Source organism: Corvus brachyrhynchos, unplaced genomic scaffold (assembly GCF_000691975.1).
Source record: "Corvus brachyrhynchos isolate BGI_N302 unplaced genomic scaffold, ASM69197v1 scaffold255, whole genome shotgun sequence".
Classification (NCBI taxonomy): Eukaryota; Metazoa; Chordata; class Aves; order Passeriformes; family Corvidae; genus Corvus; species Corvus brachyrhynchos.
This window is the reverse complement of record NW_008238358.1, coordinates 3,256,347-3,270,906: the sequence shown is the minus strand read 5'-3', so window position 1 is coordinate 3,270,906 and position 14,560 is coordinate 3,256,347. Positions and strand designations below refer to the sequence as shown.

The 14,560-nt window shown below is 38.0% G+C and overlaps 1 protein-coding gene across 2 annotated transcripts in view; it reads right to left on the bottom strand.

Annotated features, from left to right (window-relative positions):
• The window catches only part of CWC22 (CWC22 homolog, spliceosome-associated protein), a 32,105-nt gene extending 17,551 nt beyond the window's left edge, over positions 1–14,554 (bottom strand). For both annotated transcript variants that reach the window (XM_008634715.2, XM_017735786.1), the window contains exons 1-14: positions 14,459–14,554; positions 14,258–14,369; positions 11,532–11,599; positions 10,763–10,885; positions 10,400–10,654; positions 9,800–9,928; positions 7,824–7,992; positions 7,370–7,423; positions 6,336–6,471; positions 6,048–6,254; positions 5,864–5,926; positions 5,445–5,540; positions 2,848–2,929; positions 1,621–1,681 (exon numbers count right to left, since the gene is read on the bottom strand). In XM_008634715.2, coding sequence (XP_008632937.1) covers positions 1,621–1,681; positions 2,848–2,929; positions 5,445–5,540; positions 5,864–5,926; positions 6,048–6,254; positions 6,336–6,471; positions 7,370–7,423; positions 7,824–7,992; positions 9,800–9,928; positions 10,400–10,654; positions 10,763–10,885; positions 11,532–11,599; positions 14,258–14,284 — 1,470 coding nt within the window. In that variant the 5' untranslated portion in view covers positions 14,285–14,369; positions 14,459–14,554. The remainder of the gene's footprint in view (positions 1–1,620; positions 1,682–2,847; positions 2,930–5,444; positions 5,541–5,863; positions 5,927–6,047; positions 6,255–6,335; positions 6,472–7,369; positions 7,424–7,823; positions 7,993–9,799; positions 9,929–10,399; positions 10,655–10,762; positions 10,886–11,531; positions 11,600–14,257; positions 14,370–14,458) is intronic.
• Positions 14,555–14,560: the final 6 nt, after the last annotated feature.

Genomic DNA, 14,560 nt, shown 5'->3' with positions numbered 1-14,560 from the left:
CAGGTTTTTTTATCCACACGTACAGACTCGAGTCCTAGAAATCCCTGAGTAATTTTACTGCCTACATCTGCTTGTTCTTTCTGCTCTCACACTGATCAGGAAGCACTTTTTTTTTTTCAATTTTTGTCCCCATAAAGGAGGTTAATTCTATACAATAAGCAAGTCAAAGCTCTCATATCTTTGATTAAATGAGGTGAAGAGTAATTATGATTCTGAAGGGAAAAAAAATCAGCGCAAAGAAGCAGCCTCATGTGGTAAGAGGATGCAGTTTTACAACAGTTTTGAACCTTGAATTGTAATAATTCCTACTCCTAGTATTGAATTGTAGCTTGATACTAATTGTTGGGGTTTTTTTTCCCTTCCCTTGTGAAATCTATTTTTTCTGAGCAGCTTTTGCCCACAGAAGTTAGAAGCTGACAGAGACTGCCATGGTATTGAATCCCAAGAGTTAAGTAGTTCTATGTGCAGTTATCCAACAAGCAAGAAGTGTTACGTATTATAACTGTTGTATGCTCTAGTACAGATATTCTAGATTATTTGCTCTATTCTTTATACCTGAATTGATTTGCTGGGAAACATTTTTTTTTTTCTCTTTAGAATTCTTCAGGTTATGTATACTTCACTGAGAATTTTAATCTGATACATGCTTAATATTGCATTTCATGCACAGAATTAGAGAACTAGATAAAAAATACACAATCTCAATTCTTCGCTTACTTCCATGCAAATGGCTTAGAAACAAAATAGTACAAGAATTGAAAAAACGTTAGGTAAACAAGTTCTCAAAGAACACCTAAGTGCAGTCCAGGTATCCCCTTACTAGTTAGTATTATACTAAAGTTACTGATCACGCACACAGTTTCAAATAAAACGGATAATTAAAGCCACAAGAAGTCAAGAGCTCGCCCATGATGACAGCTTACAGCTGACTGAAAAGCTGCTTGGAAAATTAGATGGGTATTTACATTCTACCAGTACTGAATAGAAGTATACCAGTATTGAATAGAAGTATTGGATGAAGAACAGTTTACATTCTTGGAAACACAGCAATTGCATTGGTCTTACAGAGTCTGAGGACAAAAGAGCTTTGGTCTTATGATCTCCAAAATTACAGTAAAGCAATCATACTTAAAACTGCTTTAATTCAATACACTGTTATTCAAAGACTGTGAAAGCACCAAAACCACACACCCTTAACACTGTGCTAAATTTCAAGCCCTACTGATAAAGCCTACAGCTGCCTGCAAATATTACCTTCAAGCCCGAGTTCTTTCAGAGACAGAACTCTGAGAATGATTGCCATGCTGCTGCACTCTTGTCATAGGATAGAAGTTTCACCAGTCCAAACAAAAGACCTTTTTAAACAGGCTGTGAGCAAACATTTGTGTTGCTTGACAGAAAGGAGCACGTGATAAGACAAATTGTTTATGAAACGTGTCAGTCTATTTGCTCTAAAGGTTGTGAAATTAATTTTGAGGAACAATAGCTGTAAGGAATGACTCTCATTCACCTGCTTGCTATGCAAACTAGGTTGTGGAACATAAGCAAGGCTTTTAGGTATTACCACAGTATTGTGTCTTAATAATGTCAGTAACAAATAGAGTAAGAATAAAGGCTTACAGTCTGACTTTCAGGGAAGTCCATCTTCAGCAGTTTGTGAGCACATTCTTCAAAGTCTAAGCTGAACAGAAAAGATACTTATTATCAGTGCAATATATGCTATGCTAAAAACATTCCAGAACTCTATTATAAAGATTGATCATTGGTGCTGAAATCTCAACTGTTTTGAAGTAAAGTATCTCAGCTGTTTGATTTGCTGATATTTTATTGTTGTTGTGAGTTTTTTTAATAAATATTTTGTATTTCATGAGTTTCTATCTGAAAATTAATCCAAAGTGATTACATTTGCAGGCAATCTAAAACCAAGATGATTCTAGTCGTTATTACTATTAAGTCATCTTATAAAACTTAAAAAGCAGAAAAGTGGGAGCTTGTTTTGCATATTTTGAAACTCACTGAAACACAAGCACTACACACAAGCTCCAAAAGCAGTATTATACCACAGTCTCCTCCTGGCACTCCTGTTCTGAAAGCCTTTAGCTACCACTGGGTACATCTTGCCCCTCAAGTACAAGATGAAATTCGAGTGTGGCAAGAAAGTATTTAACAGTAACTTTGAGCAATGTGAAAGCCTTTGATACCCCTCAGTATGGTATTAATTCCTGTGTCTAATGATCAACACCACAAATTATTATTGCACTCCTCATGCAGGATCGGACCTGCAGAGCATTATGGGCCGCAAGGGATAAATCCCTCCTCTCACCCTGGTGACACAGGAGCTACATCCAGCAGGTTTGGAGTATTCGTGCCACGTACTGCAAGGGCAGTTCATTCCCAAGACGACCACAAGACTGTACTTCAGGGCTGGTATCTGCATACTTATTTTCCAAACAATGAAGATGGCAACAGGCCTAAGGAGAACCACACTGCAGAACTCCATCTCAGATGTGGAGATGGACTGTACTAAGTGCAGTCTCAAATTTTTTTCATGAATTCTCAAGATGCTGTAAAATCTGAAGATCACCAACTTTCTGTTCACTCAGAAAATTCTCATTACAGCAGTAGTCCCAGTCCACTACCCAAACATTTTGAAACAAACAAGATTCATCTTAGAATGAGAATTTGGGAAAACAGTCTGCTTTACACAGTCAGGTCAGGGTCCATAAAGAACACTTCCCTACTTCTTTTTTTTAAAATTACACATTAACAAAGAACTTTAAAAGAAAGAGAATTACAGTTCACTGATTTCAAAAGAACTACTCTCATAGGTGTATAATTTATATTTACCTTGACTGAATAGCAAGATAAATTGTACGACGGAAAGAGACCAGGTTAATTTCTGTTTTGTCATGGACAGTAACTTTCTGACCTGGAAAAGAAAAACATGGGTTCGTAAAGAGCAAAACATTAAGGAAGACACATGTAGTAATTTTTTAGGACAGCTCTATTTACCATTTACTGAGTCTGTAGCACATTATTTTTCTACAAGTACTTAGGCCTGTTTGCAGGTTTATGTATTTTTTTATGTTTATTTTTATAGATAAGGAAAAAATATAAAAATCAGTATTTGCTTCATCTGTAACAAAGGTAAACATTTAGAGACAGTTTTAAAAGGGCAATTCTTTTAAAGACTAAGTTTCTTAGTCACTGCAACCTCTAGGTTTAACATTTCTTGTCAACATTACTAGTAATCTATTTTCTGCATAATTCAGCTATACTATGCTTTATGTGGCATCTCTGATTCGAACAGGTAATTCTTAGTTCCTGTTACGTGTAGGATCTACATTAGAGCATTCTGCAAAGTCCTGGAGCAAGCATAGAAAAATCCATTCTGAACCAAACCATTCTGGGAACACTGTCATTTCTAAAATATTCACTATTCCTTCAGTCTTTTGAAGTTCGGTAAAATCGTAAATAATCACAGAATCACGAGGTTGGAAGAGTCCTCCAAGATCTTCGAGTCCAACCCATGTCCTGACACCTCAACTAGACTATGGCACCAAGTGCCATGTCCAGTCTTTTTTTAAACACATCCAGAGATGGTGACTCTACCACCTCCCCGGGTAGACCATTCCAGTACTTTATTATTCCTTCTGTGAAAAACTTTTTCCTAATATCCAACCTATACCTTCCCTGACATAGTTTGAGACAGCATCCTCTTGTTCTGTCAGTTGCTGCCTGGTAGAAGAGACCAACCCCCGCCTGTCTACAACCTCCTTTCAGGGGTTGTAGAGAGTGATAAGGTCACCTCTGAGTCTCCTTTTCTCCAGGCTAAACAACCCTAGTTCCCTCAGTCGTTCCTCACAGGGCTTGTGTTCCAAGCCCCTCACGAACCTTGCTGCCCTCCTCTGGACATGCTCAAGCATCTCAACGTCCTTCCTAAACTGGGGGGCCCAGAACTGGACACAGCAATCAAGATGTGGCCTTACCAGTGCCGAGTACAGGGAAAGAATGACCTCCCTGCTCCTGCTGGCCACACAGTTCCTAATGCAGGCCAGGATGCTACTGGCCTTCTTGGCCACCAAGGCACACTGCTGGCTCATATTTGGTCGGCTGTTGACCAGCACCCCCAGGTCCCTTTCTGCCCGGACGCTGTCCAGCCACACCATCCCCAGCTTGTAAAGTAGTTGGGGATTTTTGTGGCCAAAATGCAGAACTCGGCACTTAGACTTACTAAACTTCATCCTGTTGGACTCTGCCCACCCATCCAATCAATCCAAGTCTCTCTGCAGAGCCCTCCTTCCTTCCAATAGATCGACACAAGCTCCCAGCTTAGTGTCATCTGCAAATTTACTAATGAAGGACTCAATACCCTCATCCATGTCATCAATAAAAATACTGAACAGAACTGGTCCCAGTACAGACCCCTGAAGGACACCGCTGGTGACTGCCAGCTGGATGCAGCACCATTCAGCATCACTCTCTGGGCCTGACCATCCAGCCAGTTCCTGACCCAGCAAAGAGTGCACCTGTCCAAGCTGGGGGCTACCAGCTTTTCCAGGAGTATGCTGTGGGAGACAGTGTCAAAGGCCTTGCTGAACTCCAAATAGACAACATCCACAGCCTTTCCCGCATCCACCAGGCAAGTCACCTGGTGATAAAAGGAGATCAGGCTGGTCAGGCAGACCTACCCCTCGTAAACCCATGCTGGCTGGGTCTGATGCCCTGGCCATCCTGTAAGTGCTGCATGACAACACTCAGTATAAACTGGTCCATTACCTTACCTGAAAACGAAAAATTATGTGAATGCTCATACTTTTCATCAGCCTAGGAGCTTGGCTCTTCTGTGAAATACTCACCAAACTAATAAGGAAATCCATTCCTGGTATTCCACAAGAACAATACTTGACTGGCTTTTCAATTACTCAGTCTGCACAAAAATCTCAGTTATGCTTATCCATCAACCTTTTTCTCCTGGGAGTTGAATACATTCTTTAAAAATGAGTAAGCCTTGTCTCCACTACCGATCAAGAAAGAGGGCTGTACTGAAGGGAGATATGGAGGATGTAGATACAGCTGTAATAAAATCCATTCTAATTTTGGAAGTGACTTAAAAATATGATAGAGCATGAAAAAGTTTAAGCAAGTGTTTTCATTTTGCTCTTTTTCATGTCTCATGTTTGCAGGTGACTGCAAACTGATGCTGTCAAGAAAAATGTGGCAAAGTTGCTTTTCCTTTTCTGCATGTGCTGAATGCTTCCTTCCAGACCATTACTTTTATACTAGTTGCTAGTAAACACTTAGATCTGAGAATAATTGAAGAGGAAAACTTTCCTTAACATTTGAACATCTCAGCTTTGCAAACCATCTAAGAAGTTAAGCTTTTCTTTCCTTTTTCATCTACAGTCAATTGATTGCTTGTAAGATGCCAGTCATACACTTACCATCTTCATCCTCCTCTTCATCATCTTCTTCCTCTTCCTCACTACTTCCAGCTTCTTGATTTCCTTCAGATTCAGTGTCACCTTCGTCAAGAATTTCTGAAAGAGCAGTATCCCAGATTAATGGAATACAGACCACAGTACTTTCATTACAAAAAAACCCCTGATCCAACACCTGAAGAGTGAAAGGATGTCTCAGGTGCAGAATGTGGAAGAGGCCAAAAAGCAGGTATATCATAACTGAATGGAAACATAGTTGGAGAAACAACACTGAGTAGCAGCAACACAAAGGAAAGGTCTATGAACTGAATGACAGCTACACAGGACAGAAATATCACCCACTGTTAAGTAAACGTTGGCAGCAACAGCTGAATAAGCAAATGCCATAGGTAACTGTTGTGTATACACACAGATATTCCTACCTTTCTTCAGCATTTTGTATTTCTCCTCATTTTCCATAAAGTTTGGATCCATCTTGAAAACATCTTTAGAATAAAAGAGAATCTTTATTTAAAACACAAATTGAAGAAAAACTATTAATATTTAATCTTGACTTTATTTTCTTGGGGAATACAATTAAGGAATTGTCTTCCATTTCTAACTTACTAAGAACATCCTCTGGGTTGTAGTCATCTTCCAATGGCAACATATGAGTAAACTGATCCTCCTCTTCCACTAGATCTAATCCCTCTGGAATGATTGGATGATCCTTGAAGCCATCCTTTCGTACAGCAAACATGACTTCTATCATGTACTGAACACGCATATCGATTTTAGATTCATGCAGAATGTGTCGAAGGCGATCAAAGATTGCTTTGGAAAAGAGAGAAATGTAAATATGAAAGGTACTTACTAATACAAATGCCAAGATAGGTTTTGGCTAACTGTACTTACCATTAATACCTCTAGGAGAAACTTCTGTTAATTTGAGCCCACTCTCTTTAATAAATCCAATTGCTACTTCAATACTGTCATCAGTAGGCCTTTCAAGAAGCAAAGTGAGCATTTCCAAACATAAAACCTCATGAGCCTGTGGAAAGAGTATCAGCAAAGAATCAGAATGCACAATGTTACACTATCATCACAGTGATTTACTGGACAGACCTGTCCAGCCTTTGAGGATGCCACAAAACAGTAGGTTAATCACACACACAAGGCAGCAGTAGTGGGGCAAAGCTGATTAAGAGGAAGTCAAAATTTCAAATCCAGTTTCACCACCAGTATTTACACCAATTTTGTAGTGAATGTGACTGTGCTATTGAAGCGAACAAGCAAGCAATAAAAAATATTTTGCCACTAAGAAAATAATAGAATGCATTGCCAAGAAGAAAATAAACCAGCACTTGCATTACAGAACCTAGTTCTAAGTGCATTGTATCCATAATTAAATCAGATCTTCCAGGGCCATGCATGTAAGTAAATAGCACATCTCAGATTAGTTTCCTCTTTACCAAAATGCTGAATATTCCTGATAGATTCCTGAAACACTGCTTCTTGTCATTATTTAAATCAGAGCATCCTGATTTCTAACACATAAGCAAGTGGCATAGAGCTGGATAAAAATTTGATTCAGATACAACTAAGTCTAGTTCTGCTAACAGACATCTTGCAAGAAAACTGTTTAAGATCTGTGGGACACAGCCTCAAATGATCCTTGCTTTGCATCAAGACATGCCCGAATACCAGCCCAAACATACATATGAAATCTGGGGAAGGTCTGGAGCATAAGTGGAATAAGTGATGATAACTGCATAAGCAATTACCAATATATTTTCTAAAGAGATTCTATCAACTTAAAGCAGGCACCACAATCAGATTATCTTTCAGCAACCTTCAGAACAGACAGAGCATCTTCACTTAGTGTACTGCTGTTAAAACTAAAATGTAGCCATATACAGTTTGGATTGAGTAGAAACAAAGTAACATACCACATTCTGATTCATCAAATGTGCAACAAATTTTGAAGATGTTAGACAGAGTTGCTGCAAAAGAAATAAACCAGGAAATTTTAACATAGGGAAGAAAAAATTTGTAACTCATACAATAGATTTGCATATCTCACAATCAAATTAGAGTCATGAAACTATTTTGGGATACTGGTAGCTGTTCACAATTAGCCCTGTCCACTTTCAAAAACAGACAATTAAGATTAAACACCTCTGACCAAAACAAAAAAAAACCCAAACTATCACAGTACCCATTCAGAATAGGCTGTCACTGTAGTAGTATTGGAGTATCATTTTTCATGATACTCTAATACTACTAAATGTCCCAGAAACTGGTCTTGACCTATGTCTTGGCTGTGCTCCTTTGAACACACCTGACACAGTTACAAAGCAGAATTCCACATTTCAGCACGTTGCTTCTTCACATTTTACATACCTTGTCATTTCTGCGATATCCTTTGCGAAAATTCAGTATCAGCCTCTTGAGGATCAATTCACCAATATTTGGAAACTTTGAATTGATAATTGCCACAAGAGCTGCATAAACATGAGTAAAAATCGGAGAGGCACTCTGAGCTTGCAAAATGGATCTAGACAGCAATCCCCTGTAAAGACATGTAAGTTTTAAAGACTTTTCTGGTAATAAAGCATGTAATGTTTTTATTCAGTACTTACCACACAAAATAGTGTTGAGCAGTTGGAATAGCTGGAAGAAACCAGATGATCATTTTCAAACCGCTGATTTATCATGCCACAAATGGAATTTTGCAAAATATGTTGCACAAATCTGTCTAAACTGAAAAGTTCTTAAACTGTTACAATATCTTTCACTAAATATTGTTCATATTAGAACTACACTTAAAAATGCTAAGCATGCAAAAACCCATCTTGTATCCTGAAATTATTTCTTTTTTAATCTGAACTTAGTCTGATTGCAAAATACTACTTAGAGCCTAAATAAATGTAAACAAAGGACTCATGAGATAATAGTTCTTTTATTGTTTAAATGATCTCTTTCACATTTATTATCAAGAAAGTCTGAAAAGAATCTGTGACTTGCTTCCCCCCCTCTCAATTTTGCTTTTTGTAATACTTAGGAGCACACAGAATTTGACTTTTGCTGTGTTACTCGAATACATGTGGGTGAGGATAAAAACAAAACAAACCTCCAAATGCGAATCTTCAAAGTACACACTGATATCCACATCTATCTTCCTTGTTGTCTACTGAAATCCTAAAAAAACCCTCCTACAGAGTACTAAATACATAGTACATAGGGACTTTATTCCTACTTACTTTGGCATTGACAAACGGAATAGAACTCATTTCATACTAGTGCACAGAACCAGAATATTCCCATTTTGAAATTAGTTACTTCTTGCTTACAAACCAGAACTGGTTTGTTTCAGCCGTTTTTTATCCTCTACTTAAAACCTCAGGAAAGGACCTGACAGATAAAAGTTCATCTCCTTACTTTTCTATGTACCTTTGAGCAAGTTTGGAAGTACAGAACTAACTGTAAGAAGGAGGAAAATGGTGTCATTTCCCATCTACATTATTTTGACATTTATAAACCACACACAAAAACTTTCACAGACAAGTATATTCTAAAAATATTCAATAAGCTCATTTTTAAATTAATTGCTAGTACGAAAATTAAATTTCAAGGACATGAAATGCAGGCAAGTAAAAAGCAGCCCTACAAAAGTCTGAAACTTCATTATAACTTTTACTTAATAAACTTAATAATAACTGCATTATTACTATTACTTAACAGAAAACACATTCAGGAATTATTTGCACACTCTCTATTTTATTTAATTTACTTAATTCTCTTATTTTTATGCTAGCTGCATGATTCTGATCTTTCCATCTGGTATAACATCCACAAAAAGTAATGCATTCCTCCTCAAATAAATCTGTGACAGAAAAAGTGTTGCTATCTGTTTGAAATGTAATGGAATTATTTCTGGATCTACCAAGCTCCAATAGCATAATGGTCTTTTCTCTACACTACAACAATAAACAACTCTGACAGGTAACTGTAGTAAAGCTTGTTTTGCTAAATCTTGGCCACAAATATTATTTGTCCCAGGAAAAAAAAAAAAATCCAGCACTATAAAAAGTAGATAGACAGTGGCACCTGCAAACTACAAGTCATTCAAGTAAAATGCACGGGCAAACCTTAAGAAAAGGAAATATACACCATCTGCTGCACTGTTTTATTCCACCCAACATACAAACCCTTTCCCAAGGAAGGGAACATTCTGAATAGGACAATATGGCCTAAGGTTAATACTAAAATCTGACTAACACCTGTACACTACACATAGCACACACAATAGTGTACACATGAACAGCGCATATGTTACCAGAAAAGCAAAATAATTATTTTATAATACTAAGACTTACCTTCCCCGAACAATATTCTCCTGAAGGAGCTCATGAATGATGTTTTCTATATTAGATACATTCACTTTATTGACAAGACCATTGATTGACTTCTTCAAGGCTTCCCAACTCATCCTCTGATATGCCAAGCTATCACAAAGCATCAAAAATTATCAATGTATAAATCTGAAGTTGCACTAAATTTTCATATATATAGCATACATTCACATTTTCATTTAATCAGTAAAATAGATAAAAAATATTCACTACAGAAATGTGAAGACTTGTTCACAATTATACATTCAACCACTAGAAAAATCACTGAACCAATATGATAAACCAAAGTGTAATTCTCTGCAGATATGGTATAACCCAGTATGTTCTGTTTTCTAAGATGTTCCAAAAAATTCCTAGCTACATTCTATATCCTACCTTATCATTTACACTTTGCAGCAGAAGCAGGCACAGTTTTAATCTGATTCTCTTATCTCTCTTCTGATAAAAATATACCTTCAAAACAATGATCACAACCCTTAATGGATCCCATTTTTCCCAAAATTCTCTAAACACCATAACTGTTTTGCTTGCAGCAAAACCACTAGTATGTAACTTTGAACTCACCTATTTTTATCAGTGATTTGCTCCTGCATCATCCTGAGCTTGGCAGGTGGAATATATGCACCACCTGTGCGAGTGAGGATTGGATCCACTTCTTCTTTCTTCTTCTTTGAGGCAGTCTCATCATGAGCAAGTGAGCTCTGGCCTGTCGACCTCTCTGGACTCCTACGGTCAGGTGAGGAGTACCTTCTCTGCTTCCTTCGATCATATTCTCTGTCCTCCCATCTCTCATGTCTATCTCTCCCCCTTTCCATCCTTCTAAAAAGAAAAAAAAACACCCACTAAACACCCAAGTGGACATGGAAAGTTTCACATTTTATTCTTTAAAATAAGTATTTTATTACTGCTTAAGAAAGGGCTTCATACCTTCCATCTGAAGTTCTATCATCATAGTATTCCCGTCTTGAATATTCCTCATCATATCTGCTGTCATCAGAGTATCTCCTCTTCCTGGGAGATGGAGACCGAGACCTATCACGCTCCATATCCCTATTTGCAACCCAAGACACAAAAATTCTTAGTAAGAGGCTGAGAAAAGCAATGGTATTAATATTTACTTGCAATATAAACTTACAATGCAGAAGTGTTTTAATTCTGCAATATGAGTTTCAAAATATGTCACTCCAACAAAAGGGTCTACTTTAACAATAATTTGTTGTCAGGAAAAAATTATGAAAAATCAAAGAAGCTTGACTGTAAAAGAAAGCTCCTAGAATTTAAAATTAAATAATTAGCAATAATATCAAACACCAAAGGTAAATTCAGCAGCTTGCATTCCTTGGAACACATGTATTCATTTGGTTCCATCTACTTTGGCCTGTACAGCACAAAGCAGTCTTGCACAAAAATGATAATTGTGGTATCAGCAATATGTGACTTTGTGCAAAAAGCTGGCATGTAATTTCCACTTTCAAGTCTCATGATAATTTAACTAAGTGTGGAGTTTTAGTAATAAATCAATTTAATTACTGTTATACTGACATTCAAGTATTTTATTAAATCTACACTTGGATTTTACCACTTAGTTATGGTAATATATAAAAACAAACACAACCTGATGATTTTTTTAACTTCTCTAACTCATTATGTGAGGTAATTATACCAAATTGAAGGATATAAAAATCATTCATTCTACCTGTCCTCTGGAGACAAACTTTCATGTCGGGAACCATAGTTTTCCTTCCTTTCGTGACTGGAACCATGCTTTAAGGAAAGAAAGAAAAAAAATCAAGCCCCAACATGACTGTGAGCACCCATCTTCAGATCAAAGCACACCATGCCTTCAGTTCCCACTCCTTTACATGGAGGGCCATCAAATAAAGCTAATGGCAGTCAGGTATGACAAGGAGAGCTGGTTCTCTAGGAACAAACAGTTAAGCAGCTGGACATCCTGCTACAGGATGCTGGAGATGCAAAATGCCTATTCAGGTTCAAGGCACTGAACAAACACTGAAGAAAAATCTGCACAGACTACCAAAAAACTTTATCGGGCTCGGGAAGCTGCAAACAGGTAGAGAGAGGGAGTGTATGTCAGCAAGTACTTTTACAGTTACCCTAATACTAAACTTTTCAAGGCATCTGCTGTTAATTGCTGCTGAAGATGAGAGTAGATGCACCACTGACCTGCCTTTCCTGCTTCCTGATGCTATTCCACTTTGTTGTATCACATGCAATACCATGAACACAATTCCACCACTTCTTGTTTAAAGAGTGTCTTTCCTCTCTCCTAGAAGTCCCCTTTATTAATTTTTCCTTATGTTCCCCCTTTTTACTAACCACAATTTATTTCCTCATGAGTCATTCCTAGCTGCATACATTATAAACATCTAAGCTGCACTGTTCTACTTGGCAGATTTGCAGGATTGTTTAAGTGATACACACTTAAATAGTTCACACCAAATTCCATGGGCTGAACCAGGACATATAGAAGTATGGAGTCATACAAAAATCAGAACGTGACAGCATCTACAACAAACATAGAAAGATATTCATTAAGATGGTTCTAAACAACTTTGGTAGAGCCAAACAGCAGCATTTGTAACCTCAGTACTTTCATTGCAAGGGTCATCTCTTCCTTTAAAATACTTATGATTTTTCAGAACCATGATCTCATGTTGTCACACAGTGATTAACTGTGAAATAGGGAGCACCTCACTTGATGCAGAAACTCATCACAAGTATTTCCTTATGCACCTTGATGGAACTCCCAGCAGCAACCCTCAGCTCATTCACGGAAGTGGCACCCTCTCCACCAACATGCTGGCACACCAGTTCTGAAGAACCACTAAAGAAGCAGTTAAAACTCTGGGTGACTAGAATATAATGACACCTCCTCCATAAAGAGCAGGGCAGACTGTTATCTTCAAAAACTTAACTGGGGGGAGTGTATACATGCAAATAAATAATTTTATTTTTGAGGCCACTATAACACACCCTAGAATATTGCCTTTCTAAGGGTGCACTTCAAACACCCAGCATTCTCTTGCCTGCATTAAGACAACGATACGAACCAAGGGCATTGCACTGTCCACTGGGAGCATGCCTCACTATGAAAGTTACATCCACCTGACTGTTTAATTTTAGAGCCACATTATCTTTGACAGCAGAGATAGTACAAGAAATTCACATATTCACCAAGGTTTTCTTACCCTTTCAATACTCATTACACCACAGATCACTGAATTCATTCAAGGCCAAGAAAAGTACTTAAGTTGGTTTTTTTCCCCAGCTCAGTAATATAATGCCAGTCTGTATCCTAAGCTTCCAAGCAAGCAGTAATAAAAATCTTTGAATAACACAGAAGAGTTACTGTATTTAAATCCTATCTAGCAGATGGGAAGAAGGTAGTGGGTCTTTTTAGGATGATCCATTCTCATGGGTTCTTTATCATCTGTCTCTGCCCAGGCAGAACCAAAAAGACAAGTGTTCACAGAAATAAAACAATATTATGGCTGTTTCTGTGTTTGCCACCTATTATGTCTCCTTGCAAAAGCAGCTATGTTTGCTCAAGAACTTGTCACCCTCAGCTCTTTGTGACAGGATTTCTGCCACAAGCTAGTTCCCTTCCTTGTCCATTTTCATCAAAATGATTAACCGAGAGTGTCCAAACAGTGTGCTTTTGCTAACTGGCTTATTTTGACAGATGAGGGAGCACTACCAGATTGGGAAAATAGGAGAAGGTATTAAACCACCCCTCAAGCATCCCCACTAAAAGCCACTTAAGTCAGAAAAGCTGGATCTAAAAGAGTGAAGAAGCCTATGCAGGGCCCAGCTCCAAACAGGCATAGAAATACCACAGATCTGAGGCAGTGTATCATAACAATATTGCTCTGCCAACGTGTCTCAAACGTGAGCTACTTTACAAATACAGCACTTCTCAATTTTTTCTTCTTGCATTCCCAAAAAATCACTCCCATCCACTCAGGAATGGGCCACATAGCTTTTAAAAGCAAAAGCTTTAACATGCACAGTATCACATACAGTTGTCAAATTAACTGCTAATTATTGTGTCTCTGTATCTTTTAAGTTCGCTGTTAAATGTTTCATAATCTTTCTCCATTCCTCTACATGCTTACATTTGTTTTTGAGCCATCATCATTCAGGAAATTTTGACCAATTATTGTAACGTTATATGCTAATAACATTCAGGACTTTCATTGTTAAGACAACAGGAGCTAGAAACAGCTGTAATTTACTGACTCCTAGTAGTATTTATCTTGTAAACTTGTAAGCTCTTGACAGCTACAAGTGTTACTCACTTTGCATTCAGAAAATTTTATTTAACATAATATCAGCTACAAACTTAGGTACCAGTAACATGGGAGTGGTCAAATCCTACAATTTAGGTTTAAGAACACTTACATTTACTTGTGTCACCCTGCTCTTCATCTTGACTTCCTGCTTTTTACAAAGTTCTCAACGTGCAGCAGTGAGGCAATCCAAGCTGGAGTTCAACGTATGAAAACCATTTCACCTGCAATACATAAAAGACAATCAAAACCTTTCGACTGCACACGGTGCCGGAGCACGCACCTTTACTTCGTTCTTGAAGGCTAAGCTTACACAAGTGCTTAAATCAAAGCGCACGGCTGCCCCGGGTCTATTCCGATTTCCTGCGGTGACACAGCGGCTGCTCAGCAGCGGCCGGGAGCTCAGCGGCACAGC